Source organism: Salmo salar, chromosome ssa16 (assembly GCF_905237065.1).
Source record: "Salmo salar chromosome ssa16, Ssal_v3.1, whole genome shotgun sequence".
NCBI lineage: Eukaryota > Metazoa > Chordata > Actinopteri > Salmoniformes > Salmonidae > Salmo > Salmo salar.
This window is the reverse complement of record NC_059457.1, coordinates 59188172-59210833: the sequence shown is the minus strand read 5'-3', so window position 1 is coordinate 59210833 and position 22662 is coordinate 59188172. Positions and strand designations below refer to the sequence as shown.

The window sequence follows — 22662 nt, the reverse complement described above, 5'->3', positions numbered from 1 at the left end:
TTAATCCGCATAGAGACAGATATTAGGGTTAATCTGGATAGAGACAGATATTAGATCCTCAGGGTTAATCTGGATAGAGACAGATATTAGATCCTCAGGGTTAATCTGGATAGAGACAGATATTAGATCCTTAGGGTTAATCTGGATAGAGACAGATATTAGATCCTTAGGGTTAATCTGCATAGAGACAGATATTAGGGTTAATCTGGATAGAGACAGATATTAGGGTTAATCTGGATAGAGACAGATATTAGATCCTTAGTGTTAATCCGCATAGAGACAGATATTAGATCCTTAGGGTTAATCTGGATAGAGACAGATATTAGGGTTAATCTGGATAGAGACAGATATTAGATCTTTAGGGTTAATCTGGATAGAGACAGATATTAGGGTTAATCTGGATAGAGACAGATATTAGATCCTTAGGGTTAATCTGGATAGAGACAGATATTAGATCCTTAGGGTTAATCTGGATAGAGACAGATATTAGGGTTAATCTGGATAGAGACAGATATTAGGGTTAATCTGCATACAGACAGATATTAGGGTTAATCTGGATAGAGACAGATATTAGATCCTCAGGGTTAATCTGGATAGAGACAGATATTAGATCCTCAGGGATAATCTGGATAGAGACAGATATTAGGGTTAATCTGGATAGAGACAGATATTAGATCCTTAGGGTTAATCTGCATAGAGACAGATATTAGGGTTAATCTGGATAGAGACAGATATTAGATCCTCAGGGTTAATCCGCATAGAGACAGATATTAGGGTTAATCTGGATAGAGACAGATATTAGGGTTAATCTGGATAGAGACAGATATTAGATCCTTAGGGTTAATCCGCATAGAGACAGATATTAGATCCTTAGGGTTAATCTGGATAGAGACAGATATTAGGGTTAATCTGGATAGAGAGATATTAGATCCTTAGGGTTAATCTGGATAGAGACAGATATTAGGGTTAATCTGGATAGAGACAGATATTAGGGTTAATCTGCATACAGACAGATATTAGGGTTAATCTGGATAGAGACAGATATTAGATCCTCAGGGTTAATCTGGATAGAGAGAGATATTAGATCCTTAGGGTTAATCTGGATAGAGACAGATATTAGGGTTAATCTGGATAGAGACAGATATTAGATCCTTAGGGTTAATCTGGATAGAGACAGATATTAGGGTTAATCTGCATACAGACAGATATTAGGGTTAATCTGGATAGAGACAGATATTAGATCCTCAGGGTTAATCTGGATAGAGACAGATATTAGATCCTCAGGGTTAATCTGGATAGAGACAGATATTAGATCCTTAGGGTTAATCTGGATAGAGACAGATATTAGATCCTTAGGGTTAATCTGGATAGAGACAGATATTAGGGTTAATCTGCATACAGACAGATATTAGGGTTAATCTGGATAGAGACAGATATTAGATCCTCAGGGTTAATCTGGATAGAGACAGATATTAGATCCTTAGGGTTAATCTGGATAGAGACAGATATTAGATCCTCAGGGTTAATCTGGATAGAGACAGATATTAGATCCTTAGGGTTAATCTGGATAGAGACAGATATTAGATCCTCAGGGTTAATCTGGATAGAGACAGATATTAGATCCTTAGGGTTAATCTGGATAGAGACAGATATCAGGGTTAATGTGGATAGAGACAGATATTAGATCCTTAGGGTTAATCCGCATAGAGACAGATATTAGGGTTAATCTGGATAGAGACAGATATTAGGGTTAATCTGGATAGAGACAGATATTAGATCCTTAGGGTTAATCTGGATAGAGACAGATATTAGATCCTCAGGGTTAATCTGGATAGAGACAGATATTAGATCCTTAGGGTTAATCTGGATAGAGACAGATATTAGATCCTTAGGGTTAATCTGGATAGAGACAGATATTAGGGTTAATCTGGATAGAGACAGATATTAGATCCTTAGGGTTAATCTGGATAGAAACCGATATTAGGGTTAATCTGGATAGAGATAGATATTAGATCCTTAGGGTTAATCTGGATAGAGACATATATTAGTTCCTTAGGGTTAATCTGGATAGAGACAGATATTAGGGTTAATCTGGATAGAGACAGATATTAGTTCCTTAGGGTTAATCTGGATAGAGACAGATATTAGGGTTAATCTGGATAGAGACAGATATTAGATCCTCAGTTAATCTGGAGAGAGACAGATATTAGGGTTAATCTGGATAGAGACAGATATTAGATCCTCAGGGTTAATCTGGATAGAGACAGATATTAGATCCTTAGGGTTAATCTGGATAGAGACAGATATTAGATCCTCAGGGTTAATCTGGATAGAGACAGATATTAGATCCTCAGGGTTAATCTGGATAGAGACAGATATTAGATCCATAGGGTTAATCTGGATAGAGACAGATATTAGATCCTTAGAGTTAATCTGGATAGAGACAGATATTAGATCCTCAGGGTTAATCCGCATAGAGACAGATATTAGATCCTCAGGGTTAATCCGCATAGAGACAGATATTAGGGTTAATCTGGATAGAGACAGATATTAGGGTTAATCTGGATAGAGACAGATATTAGGGTTCATCTGGATAGAGACAGATATTAGTTCCTCAGGGTTAATCCGCATAGAGACAGATATTTGGGTTAATCTGCATACAGACAGATATTAGGGTTAATCTGCATACAGACAGATATTAGGGTTAATCTGGATAGAGACAGATATTAGATCCTCAGGGTTAATCTGGATAGAGACAGATATTAGATCCTCAGGGTTAATCTGGATAGAGACAGATATTAGATCCTTAGGGTTAATCTGGATAGAGACAGATATTAGATCCTTAGGGTTAATCTGGATAGAGACAGATATTAGGGTTAATCTGCATACAGACAGATATTAGGGTTAATCTGGATAGAGACAGATATTAAATCCTCAGGGTTAATCTGGATAGAGACAGATATTAGATCCTTAGGGTTAATCTGGATAGAGACAGATATTAGATCCTCAGGGTTAATCTGGATAGAGACAGATATTAGATCCTTAGGGTTAATCTGCATAGAGAGAGATATCAGGGTTAATGTGGATAGAGACAGATATTAGATCCTTAGGGTTAATCCGCATAGAGACAGATATTAGGGTTAATCTGGATAGAGACAGATATTAGATCCTTAGGGTTAATCTGGATAGAGACAGATATTAGATCTTTAGGGTTAATCGGATAGAGACAGATATTAGGGTTAATCTGGATAGAGACAGATATTAGGGTTAATCTGGATAGAGACAGATATTAGATCCTTAGGGTTAATCTGGATAGAGACAGATATTAGGGTTAATCTGGATAGAGATAGATATTAGATCCTTAGGGTTAATCTGGATAGAGACATATATTAGTTCCTTTGGGTTAATCTGGATAGAGACAGATATTAGGGTTAATCTGGATAGAGACAGATATTAGGGTTAATCTGGATAGAGACAGATATTAGTTCCTTAGGGTTAATCTGGATAGAGACAGATATTAGGGTTAATCTGGATAGAGACAGATATTAGGGTTAATCTGGATAGAGACAGATATTAGATCCTCAGGGTTAATCTGGATAGAGACAGATATTAGGGTTAATCTGGATAGAGACAGATATTAGATCCTCAGGGTTAATCTGGATAGAGACAGATATTAGATCCTCAGGGTTAATCTGGATAGAGACAGATATTAGATCCTTAGGGTTAATCTGGATAGAGACATATATTAGATCCTTAGAGTTAATCTGGATAGAGACAGATATTAGATCCTCAGGGTTAATCCGCATAGAGACAGATATTAGATCCTCAGGGTTAATGCGCATAGAGACAGATATTAGGGTTAATCTGGATAGAGACAGATATTAGGGTTAATCTGGATAGAGACAGATATTAGTTCCTCAGGGTTAATCCGCATAGAGACAGATATTTGGGTTAATCTGCATACAGACAGATATTAGGGTTAATCTGGATAGAGACAGATATTAGATCCTCAGGGTTAATCTGGATAGAGACAGATATTAGATCCTTAGGGTTAATCTGGATAGAGACAGATATTAGATCCTTAGGGTTAATCTGCATAGAGACAGATATTAGGCTTAATCTGCATACAGACAGATATTAGGGTTAATCTGGATAGAGACAGATATTAGATCCTCAGGGTTAATCTGGATAGAGACAGATATTAGATCCTTAGGGTTAATCTGGATAGAGACAGATATTAGATCCTCAGGGTTAATCTGGATAGAGACAGATATTAGATCCTTAGGGTTAATCTGGATAGAGACAGATATTAGATCTTTAGGGTTAATCTGGATAGAGACAGATATTAGGGTTAATCTGGATAGAGACAGATATTAGATCCTTAGGGTTAATCTGGATAGAGACATATATTAGTTCCTTTGGGTTAATCTGGATAGAGACAGATATTAGGGTTAATCTGGATAGAGACAGATATTAGATCCTTAGGGTTAATCTGGATAGAGACAGATATTAGTTCCTTAGGGTTAATCTGGATAGAGACAGATATTAGGGTCAATCTGGATAGAGACAGATATTAGATCCTCAGGGTTAATCTGGATAGAGACAGATATTAGGGTCAATCTGGATAGAGACAGATATTAGGGTTAATCTGGATAGAGACAGATATTAGATCCTCAGGGTTAATCTGGATAGAGACAGATATTAGGGTTAATCTGGATAGAGACAGATATTAGATCCTCAGGGTTAATCTGGATAGAGACAGATATTAGATCCTCAGGGTTAATCTGGATAGAGACAGATATTAGATCCTCAGGGTTAATCTGGATAGAGACAGATATTAGATCCTTAGAGTTAATCTGGATAGAGACAGATATTAGATCCTCAGGGTTAATCCGCATAGAGACAGATATTAGATCCTCAGGGTTAATCCGCATAGAGACAGATATTAGGGTTAATCTGGATAGAGACAGATATTAGGGTTAATCTGGATAGAGACAGATATTAGGGTTCATCTGGATAGAGACAGATATTAGTTCCTCAGGGTTAATCCGCATAGAGACAGATATTTGGGTTAATCTGCATACAGACAGATATTAGGGTTAATCTGGATAGAGACAGATATTAGATCCTCAGGGTTAATCTGGATAGAGACAGATATTAGATCCTCAGGGTTAATCTGGATAGAGACAGATATTAGATCCTTAGGGTTAATCTGGATAGAGACAGATATTAGGGTTAATCTGGATAGAGACAGATATTAGGGTTAATCTGGATAGAGACAGATATTAGATCCTCAGGGTTAATCTGGATAGAGACAGATATTAGATCCTTAGGGTTAATCTGGATAGAGACAGATATTAGATCCTCAGGGTTAATCTGGATAGAGACAGATATTAGATCCTTAGGGTTAATCTGGATAGAGACAGATATCAGGGTTAATGTGGATAGAGACAGATATTAGATCCTTAGGGTTAATCCGCATAGAGACAGATATTAGGGTTAATCTGGATAGAGACAGATATTAGATCCTTAGGGTTAATCTGGATAGAGACAGATATTAGGGTTAATCTGCATACAGACAGATATTAGGGTTAATCTGGATAGAGACAGATATTAGATCCTCAGGGTTAATCTGGATAGAGACAGATATTAGATCCTTAGGGTTAATCTGGATAGAGACAGATATTAGATCCTCAGGGTTAATCTGGATAGAGACAGATATTAGATCCTTAGGGTTAATCTGGATAGAGACAGATATCAGGGTTAATGTGGATAGAGACAGATATTAGATCCTTAGGGTTAATCCGCATAGAGACAGATATTAGGGTTCATCTGGATAGAGACAGATATTAGGGTTAATCTGGATAGAGACAGATATTAGATCCTTAGGGTTAATCTGGATAGAGACAGATATTAGATCCTCAGGGTTAATCTGGATAGAGACAGATATTAGATCCTTAGGGTTAATCTGGATAGAGACAGATATTAGATCTTTAGGGTTAATCTGGATAGAGACAGATATTAGGGTTAATCTGGATAGAGACAGATATTAGATCCTTAGGGTTAATCTGGATAGAGACAGATATTAGGGTTAATCTGGATAGAGATAGATATTAGATCCTTAGGGTTAATCTGGATAGAGACATATATTAGTTCCTTTGGGTTAATCTGGATAGAGACAGATATTAGGGTTAATCTGGATAGAGACAGATATTAGGGTTAATCTGGATAGAGACAGATATTAGTTCCTTAGGGTTAATCTGGATAGAGACAGATATTAGGGTTAATCTGGATAGAGACAGATATTAGGGTTAATCTGGATAGAGACAGATATTAGATCCTCAGGGTTAATCTGGATAGAGACAGATATTAGGGTTAATCTGGATAGAGACAGATATTAGATCCTCAGGGTTAATCTGGATAGAGACAGATATTAGATCCTCAGGGTTAATCTGGATATAGACAGATATTAGATCCTCAGGGTTAATCCGCATAGAGACAGATATTAGATCCTCAGGGTTAATCCGCATAGAGACAGATATTAGGGTTAATCTGGATAGAGACAGATATTAGGGTTAATCTGGATAGAGACAGATATTAGGGTTCATCTGGATAGAGACAGATATTAGTTCCTCAGGGTTAATCCGCATACAGACAGATATTAGGGTTAATCTGGATAGAGACAGATATTAGATCCTCAGGGTTAATCTGGATAGAGACAGATATTAGATCCTCAGGGTTAATCTGGATAGAGACAGATATTAGATCCTTAGGGTTAATCTGGATAGAGACAGATATTAGGGTTAATCTGGATAGAGACAGATATTAGGGTTAATCTGGATAGAGACAGATATTAGATCCTTAGGGTTAATCTGGATAGAGACAGATATTAGATCCTCAGGGTTAATCTGGATAGAGACAGATATTAGATCTTTAGGGTTAATCTGGATAGAGACAGATATCAGGGTTAATGTGGATAGAGACAGATATTAGATCCTTAGGGTTAATCCGCATAGAGACAGATATTAGGGTTAATCTGGATACAGACAGATATTAGGGTTAATCTGGATAGAGACAGATATTAGATCCTCAGGGTTAATCTGGATAGAGACAGATATTAGATCCTCAGGGTTAATCTGGATAGAGACAGATATTAGATCCTTAGGGTTAATCTGGATAGAGACAGATATTAGATCCTTAGGGTTAATCTGGATAGAGACAGATATTAGATCTTTAGGGTTAATCTGGATAGAGACAGATATTAGATCTTTAGGGTTAATCTGGATAGAGACAGATATTAGGGTTAATCTGGATAGAGATAGATATTAGATCCTTAGGGTTAATCTGGATAGAGACATATATTAGTTCCTTTGGGTTAATCTGGATAGAGACAGATATTAGGGTTAATCTGGATAGAGACAGATATTAGGGTTAATCTGGATAGAGACAGATATTAGTTCCTTAGGGTTAATCTGGATAGAGACAGATATTAGGGTTAATCTGGATAGAGACAGATCCTTAGGGTTAATCTGGATAGAGACAGATATTAGATCCTTAGGGTTAATCTGGATAGAGACAGATATTAGATCCTTAGGGTTAATCTGGATAGAGAGAGATATTAGATCCTTAGGGTTAATCTGGATAGAGACAGATATTAGATCCTCAGGGTTAATCCGCATAGAGACAGATATTAGGGTTAATCTGGATAGAGACAGATATTAGGGTTAATCTGGATAGAGACAGATATTAGGGTTCATCTGGATAGAGACAGATATTAGTTCCTCAGGGTTAATCCGAATAGAGACAGATATTAGGGTTAATCTGGATAGAGACAGATATTAGGGTTAATCTGGATAGAGACAGATATTACGGTTAATCTGGATAGAGACAGATATTAGATCCTTAGGGTTAATCTGGATAGAGACAGATATTAGATCCTTAGGGTTAATCTGGATAGAGACAGATATTAGGGTTAATCTGCATACAGACAGATATTAGGGTTAATCTGGATAGAGACAGATATTAGATCCTTAGGGTTAATCTGGATAGAGACAGATATTAGATCCTTAGGGTTAATCTGGATAGAGACAGATATTAGATCCTCAGGGTTAATCTGGATAGAGACAGATATTAGATCCTCAGGGTTAATCTGGATAGAGACAGATATTAGATCCTCAGGGTTAATCTGGATAGAGACAGATATTAGATCCTTAGGGTTAATCCGCACAGAGACAGATATTAGATTCTTAGAGTTAATCTGGATAGAGACAGATATTAGGGTTAATCTGGATAGAGACAGATATTACGGTTAATCTGGATAGAGACAGATATTAGATCCTTAGGGTTAATCTGGATAGTGACAGATATTAGATCCTCAGGGTTAATCTGGATATAGACAGATATTAGATCCTTAGGGTTAATCTGGATAGAGACAGATATTAGGGTTAATCTGCATACAGACAGATATTAGGGTTAATCTGGATAGAGACAGATATTAGATCCTTAGGGTTAATCTGGATAGAGACAGATATTAGATCCTTAGGGTTAATCTGGATAGAGACAGATATTAGATCCTCAGGGTTAATCTGGATAGAGACAGGTATTAGATCCTCAGGGTTAATCTGGATAGAGACAGGTATTAGATCCTCAGGGTTAATCTGGATAGAGACAGATATTAGATCCTTAGGGTTAATCCGCACAGAGACAGATATTAGATTCTTAGAGTTAATCTGGATAGAGACAGATATTAGGGTTAATCTGCATACAGACAGATATTAGATCCTTAGGGTTAATCTGGATAGAGACAGATATTAGATCCTTAGGGTTAATCTGGATAGAGACAGATATTAGATCCTTAGGGTTAATCTGGATAGAGACAGATAGGGTTAATCTGGATAGAGACAGATATTAGATCCTCAGGGTTAATCTGGATAGAGACAGATATTACATCCTTAGGGTTAATCTGGATAGAGACAGATATTAGATCCTCAGGGCAGTGGTTTTTAAACTTTTTCAGCCTGGGAACCAAATGAGAAATGTCTTTTCCTGGGACCCAAATTTAGGAAAAGATGTAACCATATGTAAATATTGGTACATTTCATTGCCCTTATGCCAAAAACAAATGCAATCTAGCCAAAAACAAATAATGAAATTAAATATTAGTATAAATATATATTCATGTTTATTTTCCCCCGTTAAAAACACTCTTACATATCTGTCTAGGTTGGAACTGTTGTATTAAAATACAACAAATCATTTCATTCTGAACTGGAATAAACAGATTATGAACTGGAATAAACGGATTTATCACATCACACAGATGAATAACAGAACAGACACACAGGCTTTCTGATCGTGCAACACTAAGAAACAGTACAGATGAACAATGATCAGGCCTACTGTACATGCTACTGTAGAAATGATCAGGGCTACTGTACATGCTACTGTAGAAATGATCAGGCCTACTGTACATCCCACTGTAGAAATGATCAGGCCTACTGTACAGCTTAATGAAGAAATGATCAGGCCTACTGTACAGCTTAATGTAGAAATGATCAGACCTACTGTACATCCCACTGTAGAAATGATCAGGCCGACTGTACATCCCACTGTAGAAATGATCAGGCCTACTGTACAGCTTAATGTAGAAATGATCAGACCTACTGTACATCTTACTGTAAATGATCCTACTGTACAGCTTAATGTAGAAATGATCAGGCCTACTGTACATCCCACTGTAGAAATGATCAGGCCTACTGTACAGCTAAATGTAGAAATGATCAGACCTACTGTACATCCCTCTGTAGAAATGATCAGGCCTACTGTACATCCCACTGTAGAAATGATCAGGCCTACTGTACAGCTTAATGTAGAAATGATCAGGCCTACTGTACAGCTTAATGTAGAAATGATCAGACCTACTGTACATCTTACTGTAAATGATCCTCCTGTACATCCCACTGTAGAAATGATCAGGCCTACTGTACATCCCACTGTAGAAATGATCAGGCCTACTGTACAGCTTAATGTAGAAATGATCAGACCTACTGTACATCTTACTGTAAATGATCCTACTGTACATCCCACTGTAGAAATGATCAGGCCTACTGTACATCCCACTGTATAAATGATCAGGCCTACTGTACATCCCACTGTAGAAATGATCAGGCCTACTGTACATCCCACTGTAGAAATGATCAGGCATCCTGTCCATCCCACTGTATAAATGATCAGGCCTACTGTACATCCCACTGTATAAATGATCAGGCCTACTGTACATCCCACTGTAGAAATGATCAGGCCTACTGTACATCCCACTGTAGAAATGATCAGACCTACTGTACATCCCACTGTAGAAATGATCAGGCCTACTGTACATCCCACTGTAGAAATGATCAGACCTACTGTACATCCCACTGTAGAAATGATCAGGCCTACTGTACATCCCACTGTAGAAATGATCAGGCCTACTGTACATCCCACTGTAGAAATGATCAGGCCTACTGTACATCGCACTGTAGAAATGATCAGGCCTACTGTACATCCCACTGTAGAAATGATCAGGCCTACTGTACATCGCACTGTAGAAATGATCAGACCTACTGTACATCCCACTGTATAAATGATCAGGCCTACTGTACATCCCGCTGTAGAAATGATCCTACTGTACATTCTACTGTAGAAATGATCAGACCTACTGTACATCCCACTGTAGAAATGATCAGGCCTACTGTACAGCTTAATGTAGAAATGATCAGACCTACTGTACAGCTTAATGTAGAAATGATCAGACCTACTGTACATCCCACTGTAGAAATGATCAGGCCTACTGTACAGCTTAATGTAGAAATGATCAGACCTACTGTACAGCTTAATGTAGAAATGATCAGACCTACTGTACATCCCACTGTAGAAATGATCAGGCCTACTGTACATCCCACTGTAGAAATGATCAGGCCTACTGTACAGCTTAATGTATAAATGATCAGGCCTACTGTACATCCCGCTGTAGAAATGATCCTACTGTACATTCTACTGTAGAAATGATCAGACCTAATGTACATCCCACTGTAGAAATGATCAGGCCTACTGTACAGCTTAATGTAGAAATGATCAGACCTACTGTACAGCTTAATGTAGAAATGATCAGACCTACTGTACATCCCACTGTAGAAATGATCAGGCCTACTGTACATCCCACTGTAGAAATGATCAGGCCTACTGTACATCCCACTGTAGAAATGATCAGGCCTACTGTACATCCCACTGTAGAAATGATCAGGCCTACTGTACAGCTTAATGTAGAAATGATCAGACCTACTGTACATCTTACTGTAAATGATCCTATTGTACAGCTTAATATAGAAATGATCAGGCCTACTGTACATCCCACTGTAGAAATGATCAGGCCTACTGTACATCCCACTATATAAATGATCAGGCCTACTGTACATCCCACTGTAGAAATGATCAGGCCTCCTGTACATCCCACTGTATAAATGATCAGGCCTCCTGTACATCCCACTATATAAATGATCAGGCCTACTGTACATCCCACTATATAAATGATCAGGCCTACTGTACATCCCACTGTAGAAATGATCAGGCCTACTGTACATCCCACTGTAGAAATGATCAGGCCTACTGTACATCCCACTGTAGAAATGATCAGACCTACTGTACATCCCACTGTAGAAATGATCAGACCTACTGTACATCCCACTGTAGAAATGATCAGACCTACTGTACATCCCACTGTAGAAATGATCAGGCCTACTGTACATCCCACTGTAGAAATGATCAGGCCTACTGTACATCCCACTGTAGAAATGATCAGGTCTACTGTACATCCCACTGTAGAAATGATCAGGCCTACTGTACATCCCACTGTAGAAATGATCAGGCCTACTGTACATCCTACTGTAGAAATGATCAGACCTACTGTACATCCTACTGTAGAAATGATCAGACCTACTGTACATCCTACTGTAGAAATGATCAGGCCTACTGTAGAAATGATCCTACTGTAGAAATGATCAGGCCTACTGTACATCCCACTGTAGAAATGATCAGGCCTACTGTACATACCCACTGTAGAAATGATCAGGCCTACTGTATAGCTTAATGTAGAAATTATTGTTGAAATAAAGTCTAGGTTGGAACTGTTACAATACATGGTTTTTTTTATATTCTGAACTGGAAAAAAAAACTGGTTGATAACATCACACAGATGTAGACCAGAAAACACACACACACACACACACACACACACACACACACACACACACACACACACACACACACACACACACACACACACACACACACACACACACACACACACACACACACACACACACACACACACAGAGAGAAGTGTGTGGCTGGTTGAAGCAGGTCTATTCTGGGTTCAGTTTGACAGTTTAACACGGAGGTCATACTCAGCAATGACACCGTTTCTGTGCTTGACTTCAGGGACTGTATGTGGTGCCAAACTGGATAGGTCCGGCAGGAGACCACTTCCTGTTGTAGATGAACAACCCAGAACAATGTGTGTTTGCCTCAAAAAACATCTTGCTTCAATCAGTTTATTCCAGTTCAGAATAACAATTATTACTTGTATTTTAATAGCAACAGTTCCAACCTAGACTTGTTTTCAACAGTAATTTTTACAGTAAGATGTACAGTAGGCCTGATCATTTCTACATTAAGCTGTACAGTAGGATCATTTACAGTAAGATGTACAGTAGGCCTGATCATTTCTACAGTAAGCTGTACCGTAGGCCTGATCATTTATACAGTGGGATGTACAGTAGCCCTGATCATTTATACAGTGGGATGTACAGTAGCCCTGATCATTTCTACAGTGGGATGTACAGTAGGCCTGATCATTTCTACAGTGGGATGTACAGTAGGCCTGATCATTTCTACATTAAGCTGTACAGTAGGCCTGATCATTTCTACAGTAAGCTGTACAGTAGGCCTGATCATTTCTACAGTAAGCTGTACAGTAGGCCTGATCATTTCTACATTAAGATGTACTGTAGGCCTGATCATTTTTCATCTGTACTGTTACTTAGTGTTGCACTATCAGTAACTAGCTAGCTTGCCTTGGCTATAATTAGCTATTATCTGTGTACAAGGCCAGGGATTTTTTTATTTTATTTAACTAGGCAAGTCAGTTAAAGAACAAATTCTTATTTACAATGGCGGCCTAGGAACAGTGGGTTAACTGCCTTGTTCAGGGGCAGAACGACAGATTTGTACCTTGTCAGCTCAGGGATTCGATCTTGCAACTTTTTGGTTACTAGTCCAACGCTCTAACCACTAGGCTACCAACCACCCCGATTGTTTGAAAGAGAAACTCAAATCTACTACTATGAGAGATAGTACTCCCTTAGAAAATGACAACAATGCTTTGCTTGTTGATGTACTTTCCACTTTCGAAGCCCTGTTTCCTGAAGCCCTGTTTCCTGAAGCATTCTGCCCTGTTCTGGAATAACTCCCTGTGTTTCCCATCATGCTGCCCTGTTCTGAAATAACTCCCTGGGTTTCCCGTCATGCTGCCCTGTTCTGGAATAACTCCCTGGGTTTCCCATCACGCTGCCCTGTTCTGGAATAACTCCCAGGGTTTCCCATCATGCTGCCCTGTTCTGGAATAACTCCCTGGGGTTCCCCATCATGCTGCCCTGTTCTGGAAAAACTCCCAGGGTTTCCCATCATGCTGCCCTGTTCTGGAATAACTCCCAGGGTTTCCCATCATGCTGCTCTGTTCTGGAATAACTCCCAGGGTTTCCCATCACGCTGCCCTGTTCTGGAATAACTCCCTGGGTTTACCGTCACGCTGCCCTGTTCTGGAATAACTCCCAGGGTTTCCCATCATGCTGCCCTGTTCTGGAATAACTCCCAGGGTTTCCCATCATGCTGCCCTGTTCTGGAATAACTCCCAGGGTTTCCCATCATGCTGCCCTGTTCTGGAATAACTCCCTGTGTTTCCCATCATGCTGCCCTGTTCTGGAATAACTCCCTGGGTTTATCATCATGCTGCCCTGTTCTGGAATAACTCCCTGGGTTTCCCATCATGCTGCCCTGTTCTGGAATAACTCCCTGGGTTTCCCATCATGCTGCCCTGTTCTGGAATAACTCCCTGGGTTTCCCATCATGCTGCCCTGTTCTGGAATAACTCCCTGGGTTTCCCATCATGCTGCCCTGTTCTGGAATAACTCCCTGGGTTTCCCATCATGCTGCCCTGTTCTGGAATAACTCCCTGGGTTTCCCATCACGCTGCCCTGTTCTGGAATAACTCCCTGGGTTTCCCATCACGCTGCCCTGTTCTGGAATAACTCCCAGGGTTTCCCATCATGCTGCCCTGTTCTGGAATAACTCTGGGTTTCCCATCATGCTGTGGATGTTTGGTCAGGACGTGTCATTTTATTAATTTGTTTGTTTTTGAGAGACTCATTACTGAGCACTTCCCCACACAAAACACATTGTGGGCGCTCCTCGTTACTTCTCAAAGTCTGTATGAAAGAGACAGAAACTCATCGCTGTATTTGTGTTTCATGACATTTGAGCTCCGTCAGAACTTGTGGGTAGCATGAGTCCATTTCATGACATCGGTGAGTGATGGCGACTGGGAATGACAAGTCAGTGGCTGACGGCCCGTCAGCTGCCGCTGAACGACGACGGCCCGTCAGCTGCCGCTGAACGACGACGGCCCGTCAGCTGCCGCTGAACGACGACGGCCCGTCAGCTGCCGCTGAACGACGACGGCCCGTCAGCTGCCGCTGAACGACGACGGCCCGTCAGCTGCCGCTGAACGACGACGGCCCGTCAGCTGCCGCTGAACGACGACGGCCCGTCAGCTGCCGCTGAACGACGACGGCCCGTCAGCTGCCGCTGAACGACGACGGCCCGTCAGCTGCCGCTGAACGACGACGGCCCGTCAGCTGCCGCTGAACGACGACGGCCCGTCAGCTGCCGCTGAACGACGACGGCCCGTCAGCTGCCGCTGAACGACGACGGCCCGTCAGCTGCCGCTGAACGACGACGGCCCGTCAGCTGCCGCTGAACGACGACGGCCCGTCAGCTGCCGCTGAACGACAGCCCGTCAGCTGCCGCTGAACGACAGCCCGTCAGCTGCCGCTGAACGACAGCCCATCAGCTGCCGCTGAACAGAGACCGCTGCTAAGCATCTCCCTCTACCGCAGCTGCCAAACTGAACAGAGACCGCTGCTAAGCATCTCCCTCTACCGCAGCTGCCAAACTGAACAGAGACCGCTGCTAAGCATCTCCCTCTACCGCAGCTGCCAAACTGAACAGAGACCGCTGCTAAGCATCTCCCGCTACCGCAGCTGCCGAACTGAACAGAGACCGCTGCTAAGCATCTCCCTCTACCGCAGCTGCCGAACTGAACAGAGACCGCTGCCGCTAAGCATCTCCCTCCACCGCAGCTGCCGAACTGAACAGAGACCGCTGCTAAGCATCTCCCTCTACCGCAGCTGCCAAACTGAACAGAGACCGCTGCTAAGCATCTCCCTCTACCGCAGCTGCCAAACTGAACAGAGACCGCTGCTAAGCATCTCCCTCCACCGCAGCTGCCAAACTGAACAGAGACCGCTGCTAAGCATCTCCCTCTACCGCAGCTGCCAAACTGAACAGAGACCGCTGCTAAGCATCTCCCTCCACCGCAGCTGCCAAACTGAACAGAGACCGCTGCTAAGCATCTCCCTCCACCGCAGCTGCCAAACTGAACAGAGACCGCTGCTAAGCATCTCCCTCTACCGCAGCTGGCAAACTGAACAGAGACCGCTGCTAAGCATCTCCCTCTACCTCAGCTGGCAAACTGAACAGAGACCGCTGCTAAGCATCTCCCTCCACCGCAGCTGCCAAACTGAACAGAGACCGCTGCTAAGCATCTCCCTCTACCGCAGCTGCCAAACTGAACAGAGACCGCTGCTAAGCATCTCCCTCCACCGCAGCTGCCAAACTGAACAGAGACCGCTGCTAAGCATCTCCCTCCACCGCAGCTGCCAAACTGAACAGAGACCGCTGCTAAGCATCTCCCTCTACCGCAGCTGCCAAACTGAACAGAGACCGCTGCTAAGCATCTCCCTCTACCGCAGCTGCCAAACTGAACAGAGACCGCTGCTAAGCATCTCCCTCCACCGCAGCTGCCAAACTGAACAGAGACCGCTGCTAAGCATCTCCCTCCACCGCAGCTGGCAAACTGAACAGAGTCCGCTGCTAAGCATCTCCCTCCACCGCAGCTGCCAAACTGAACAGAGACCGCTGCTAAGCATCTCCCTCCACCGCAGCTGGCAAACTGAACAGAGACCGCTGCTAAGCATCTCCCTCTACCTCAGCTGGCAAACTGAACAGAGACCGCTGCTAAGCATCTCCCTCCACCGCAGCTGCCAAACTGAAAAGAGACCGCTGCTAAGCATCTCCCTCCACCGCAGCTGCCAAACTGAACAGAGACCGCTGCTAAGCATCTCCCTCCACCGCAGCTGCCAAACTGAACAGAGACCGCTGCTAAGCATCTCCCTCCACCGCAGCTGCCAAACTGAACAGAGACCGCTGCTAAGCATCTCCCTCCACCGCAGCTGCCAAACTGAACAGAGACCGCTGCTAAGCATCTCCCTCCACCGCAGCTGCCAAACTGAACAGAGACCGCTGCTAAGCATCTCCCTCCACCGCAGCTGCCAAACTGAACAGAGACCGCTGCTAAGCATCTCCCTCTACCGCAGCTGCCAAACTGAACAGAGACCGCTGCTAAGCATCTCCCTCCACCGCAGCTGCCAAACTGAACAGAGACCGCTGCTAAGCATCTCCCTCCACCGCAGCTGCCAAACTGAACAGAGACCGCTGCTAAGCATCTCCCTCCACCGCAGCTGCCAAACTGAACAGAGACCGCTGCTAAGCATCTCCCTCTACCGCAGCTGCCAAACTGAACAGAGACCGCTGCTAAGCATCTCCCTCTACCGCAGCTGCCAAACTGAACAGAGACCGCTGCTAAGCAGAGTGCGCAGATGCACTTGGCCAAATCAATTCCAGTAAATGATGAAATAATTATAAATGTACTCTGACGCGACCCATGCATTAAGAAAGGCTGCCTTATGGTCATCGAGCAGACGCTCTTATCCAGAGTGGGTAAGTGTCTTGCTCAAGGGTGCATAACATATTTTTTTACCTAGTCGGTTCGGGGATTCGAACCAGCCACCTTTCGGTTACTGGCCAACGCTCTTAGTCACTACATTACAAACCACAAAATGTTAAAACACAAAAAGGCATATAGTAGTATATAAATGGTAAGCTGGTTAAATAAAAGACTGCTCTTTCAACTTTTAGACTACCATCGTTTTTGGGAAATAGGGACATGTGTGTCTTTTTCACCAAATATCTCAAAATGTATGTATTTTAATGGTTTTAAGTTCTACACCATTTTAAATCGGGATAAACTATTATTTCTAATGACGTTACCAATTTCTGGTAGTTAAAACGTCAACGAACAAACATACTATTGGAACTCAGAGTTCGTCCCATTGTCTCCAGTAGGGGAGATACAGGTATGTCTGTTTATTTTACATAATATCTCGCAATGCGTATATTGTAATTGTTCAAGTCGCACACCATTTTAATCGTGAGAATCTCCTCTTTCTAAATGTGTAATGCTGGGCAGCTTACTCTGTTGTCATCAAACGCTAGACCAGAAATACTTTTCCCCTTGGAACGCTGAGCTCCACCTTGTTTTCTTATAGAGAGACATGATGGTATATTTAGCAATGTGTATATATTTATTTTCAAGTCACCATTATAAATCAGGATAATCTCCTCTTTCTAATGACAAGGTTGAGCAGCGTGCTCTGCTTTCATCGATCGCTAGACCAGAAATAGCTTCCTACTTCCTCCTTATACAGGTATCAGCATCCCTGGCACCATCGAGGTACTGGATGTTTACTTTCTATTGTTGTTATTTTTCAGTTTCGTCCTATGAACAGACTGTAGTGGTCAAATAAAAAGGTTTACATTTTTTTTGGTGCCATTTAGGGAAATTACATTTTAAGGATCATTCCTGTCAGAAGAAACTCAGCAAAGGTTCGTTTTAATCCATTTGCTATTGCCTGGTGTTCGTTCTCAAACAACGTTATTTGGCCGTTTTTCAGCCTTGGGTGAATTTAGACTCGTTCTATCCCTGGCCATGCACCGATAGTAACCCTAGCCATGCACCGATAGTAACCCTAGCCATGCACCGATAGTAACCCTAGCCATGCACCGATAGTAACCCTAGCCATGCACCGATAGTAACCCTAGCCATGCACCGATAGTAACCCTAGCCATGCACCGATAGTATCCCTAGCCATGCACCGATAGTATCCCTAGCCATGCACCGATAGTAACCCTAGCCATGCACCGATAGTAACCCTAGCCATGCACCGATAGTAACCCTAGCCATGCACCCGATAGTATCCCTAGCCATGCACCGATAGTAACCCTAGCCATGCACCGATAGTAACCCTAGCCATGCACCGATAGTAACCCTAGCCATGCACCGATAGTAACCCTAGCCATGCACCGATAGTAACCCTAGCCATGTACCCGATAGTATCCCTAGCCATGCACCCGATAGTATCCCTAGCCATGCACCCGATAGTATCCCTAGCCATGCACCCGATAGTATCCCTAGCCATGCACCCGATAGTAACCCTAGCCATGCACCCGATAGTATCCCTAGCCATGCACCCGATAGTATCCCTAGCCATGCACCGATAGTAACCCTAGCCATGCACCGATAGTAACCCTAGCCATGCACCGATAGTAACCCTAGCCATGCACCGATAGTAACCCTAGCCATGCACCGATAGTAACCCTAGCCATGCACCGATAGTAACCCTAGCCATGCACCGATAGTAACCCTAGCCATGCACCCGATAGTATCCCTAGCCATGCACCCGATAGTATCCCTAGCCATGCACCGATAGTAACCCTAGCCATGCACCGATAGTAACCCTAGCCATGCATGCGTCCTCACCGATAGTCTCCCTAGCCATGCATGCCTCCTCACCGATAGTATCCCTAGCCATGCCTTGCGTCCTCACCGATAGTATCCCTAGCCATGCATGCATCATCTCCATACCTTTTCACGTTTGTCCCAGCTGTATTGTTTAGGTGGATCCTCCGCTGTATTGCTGCCGAGGTCAATGTTGTTGGCGTTACTACTGCTGTTCGTCTTCTCTTCCACTGTAGTCGGAGTAGGTTCCTTTTCGGGTGATTTGCTCTTGGCTTTTTTGGAGAACAAGCAACCCATTTTGTCCTTTTAACAATAAACCAATCAAACGTGTATAGGAAAATATGACAAGAGTCTGTCCCCAGAAGATTTCTCGTCTACTTTGTATAAAATGTACAGGTATTTCGTCCTTCTTGCCTCCTCGGTTTCTGTCTTCTTATCAGGTACTCGTAAACATGTCTTTCGTTTGAGCTTCCCTTTTCCTTACACAATTCAACAGCCAATCAATACTTTGCAATCTGTTACTTAGTAACAGCGAATCACAGTACAACAACAGGTCTGGGAGGGGGCAACGTGGACAATGTCAGCCAATCAAATCAATGTTTTGCTTTTTTGGGAGCTGGGCGTTGTTTTAGCCGCGCCCGGTATGCAGGGTGGTAAACAGTGAGGGGTTTCGATTATCTGGCCGGGGTTTCCCCGGTGAGAGAAGTTTCTTTCGGTGAACGGTGATTGCATTCGTTTTGGAACCGGCTGCCTCCCGGGCACGAGCAAGGTGGCCCGGTTTAAAACCCAAAACGAAACCATCTCAAACCAAAATACGTAGTCTAGGCTAGATTAAACACTTAGAGTAATGAGTAAAATGGTGTTTTCACATGCAAAAGTGATTGTTTTGGATAATTAGGTTTTATCTGCCACCAATGAAAACTAGTTTAAAAAAATTCGACCGTATATGTTATATAAAATTTAAAGTGTATGTTTCTGGACTATGCACCATGCTGCCTTGTTGACAACATGACTGAGTGGCACAGATTATTGTTCGACGTGAGAAGAAGCTTTTCCCTCAACGTTTTTATTCCGTTCACGTCACGGGCCATAGTTAATAGAACTCCGTCAATGATGTATATAAATAATTGGTGATAAAAAAAAATAAACATTCGTCCAAATATGGTACATTCTATAAAGTAAAACACTTTTAATACAATTTTACGTTTCTGTTTGTTTGTTGTAATGTCGGATTTGGATACGTGATGATGCAGACGATGCATCATGCAATGCGGTCTGTTTAGCACTTTCTTGACGAGCTGTCCACGGGTGGATAAATTATGGTATAACTTTATTTGTGTGTCAAACAAAACAACATGCTTTGTTAGCTAACAACTTAAGCTACTTGTCCATTCTAATTATAGGCTGCGGCCTATACCTATTTATACACACTCACTGTAACATAACTGGGCATGCTGCTGCTTCTGAACAAAGGTGTATAACATTTACATTTAAGTCATTTAGCAGACGCTCTTATCCAGAGCGACTTACAAATTGGTGCATTCACCTTATAATATCCAGTGGAACAACCACTTTACAATAGTGCATCTAAATCTTTTAAGGGGGGGGTTAGAAGGATTACTTTATCCTATCCCAGGTATTCCTTGAAGAGGTGGGGTTTCAGGTGTCTCCGGAAGGTGGTGATTGACTCCGCTGTCCTGGCGTCGTGAGGGAGCTTGTTCCACCATTGGGGTGCCAGAGCAGCGAACAGTTTTGACAGGGCTGAGCGGGAACTGTGCTTCCTCAGAGGTAGGGAGGCGAGCAGGCCAGAGGTGGATGAGCGGGAACTGTGCTTCCTCAGAGGTAGGGGGGGCGAGCAGGCCAGAGGTGGATGAGCGGGAACTGTGCTTCCTCAGAGGTAGGGGAGGCGAGCAGGCCAGAGGTGGATGAGCACATAGCTTTAGGACTTCTTATCATCACGATAAAAACAAACGTTCATTCGTGCTCCGGTCACAAACAACTAGGCTATTCTGTCTATCTGAACATTTCACATGATCATTTGGTATGGAGGCCTGTTTGAGATACATGAGAGAACAAACAGGCTTGCAGCATGTCTCCAAAACCTCCTGCTGTATTGTGTCTGAACATGTTCTGGATATGATCACATGTAATTATTTTTATCCCTTTGGTACTATTGTTCACAAAGTATGTGGTAAAATTTCACAACTGATCGTCAAAAAACCGAAAGCACATTTTGAATTGACTAAGTACAACACACAAAATCTCACAGTGACTTTCTCACCAAACCTAATGAGTGTTTCATGTAGAAATACCTTTCATATAAAATAATTGCCTTTCACAATGCAATGCTCACAATACTTCTCATAAGATTCTCTTCTCATTTGTTTGAATATGTTTGACCATCACTTAATCCAACTGCGCTTCATGGTTAATCACTTAACCGTTTGGTAAACCTTTAGATTTTAAACATTTTTGTTCTACTATATATGGATTTTGAGAACTACAGAAATAAAGTGATTGTTTGTAAAGTATAAACGTTTAAATGACTACTCATTATTGATAATTGATTTCACACGGTGGAAAACCACAATTGGTCACCATATATTCAATCTCTCCCTATCCCAGTCTGCTGTCCCCACTTGCTTCAAAATGTCCACCATTGTCCCTAAGAAAGCAAAGGTAACTGAACTAAATGACTATCGCCCCGTAGCACTCACTTCTGTCATCATGAAGTGCTTTGAGAGGCTATTTAAGGATCATATCACCTCCAACTTACCGGCCACCCTAGACCCACTACAATTTGCTTACCGCCCCAATAGATCCACAGACGATGCAATCGCCGTCACACTGAACACTGCCTTATCCCATCTGGACAAGACGAATACCTATGTAAGAATGCTGTTCATTGACTACAGCTCAGCGTTCAACACCATAGTACCCTCCAAGCTCATCATTAAGCTTGGGGCCCTGGGTCTGAACCCCACCCTGTGCAATTGGGTCCTGGACTTCCTGATGGGCCTCCCCCCAGGTGGTGAAGGTAGGAAACAACATCTCCACTTCGCTGATCCTCAACACTGGGCCCCACAAGGGTGTGTGCTCAGCCCCCTCCTGTACTCCCTGTTCACCCATGACTGCGTAGCCATGCACTCCTCCAACTCAATCATCAAGTTTGCAGACGACACAACAGTAGTAGGCCTGACTACCAACAATGATGAGACGGCCTACAGGGAGGAGGTGATGGCTCTGGGGAAGTGGTGCCTGGAAAGAAACCTCCCTCAACATCAACAAAACGAAGGAGCTAATCGTGGACTTCAGGAAACAGCAGAGGGAGCACGCCCCTACCCACATCGAAGGGACAGCAGTGGAGAAGGTGGAAAGCTTCAAGTTCCTCGGCGTACACATCACTGACAATCTGAAATGGTCCACCCACACAGACAGTGTGGTGAAGAAGGCGCAACAGCGCATCTTCAACCTCAAGAGGCTGAAGAAATTCATCTTGGTCCCAAAGACCCTCACAAACTTTTACAGATGCACAATTGAGAGCATCCTGTCAGGCTGCACCGCCTGCAACCGCAGGGCTCTCCAGAGGGTGGTGCGGTCTGCTCAACGCATCACCAGGGGGACAAACTACCTGCCCTCCAGGACACCTACAG

At 42.7% G+C, this 22662-nt stretch overlaps 1 protein-coding gene across 10 annotated transcripts in view; it reads right to left on the bottom strand.

Annotated features, from left to right (window-relative positions):
* Positions 1-19497, bottom strand: part of rp2 (RP2 activator of ARL3 GTPase) — a 36628-nt gene extending 17131 nt beyond the window's left edge. For all 10 annotated transcript variants that reach the window (XM_045697519.1, XM_045697517.1, XM_045697521.1 and 7 more), the window contains exon 1: positions 19136-19497. In XM_045697519.1, coding sequence (XP_045553475.1) covers positions 19136-19306 — 171 coding nt within the window. In that variant the 5' untranslated portion in view covers positions 19307-19497. The remainder of the gene's footprint in view (positions 1-19135) is intronic.
* Positions 19498-22662: the final 3165 nt, after the last annotated feature.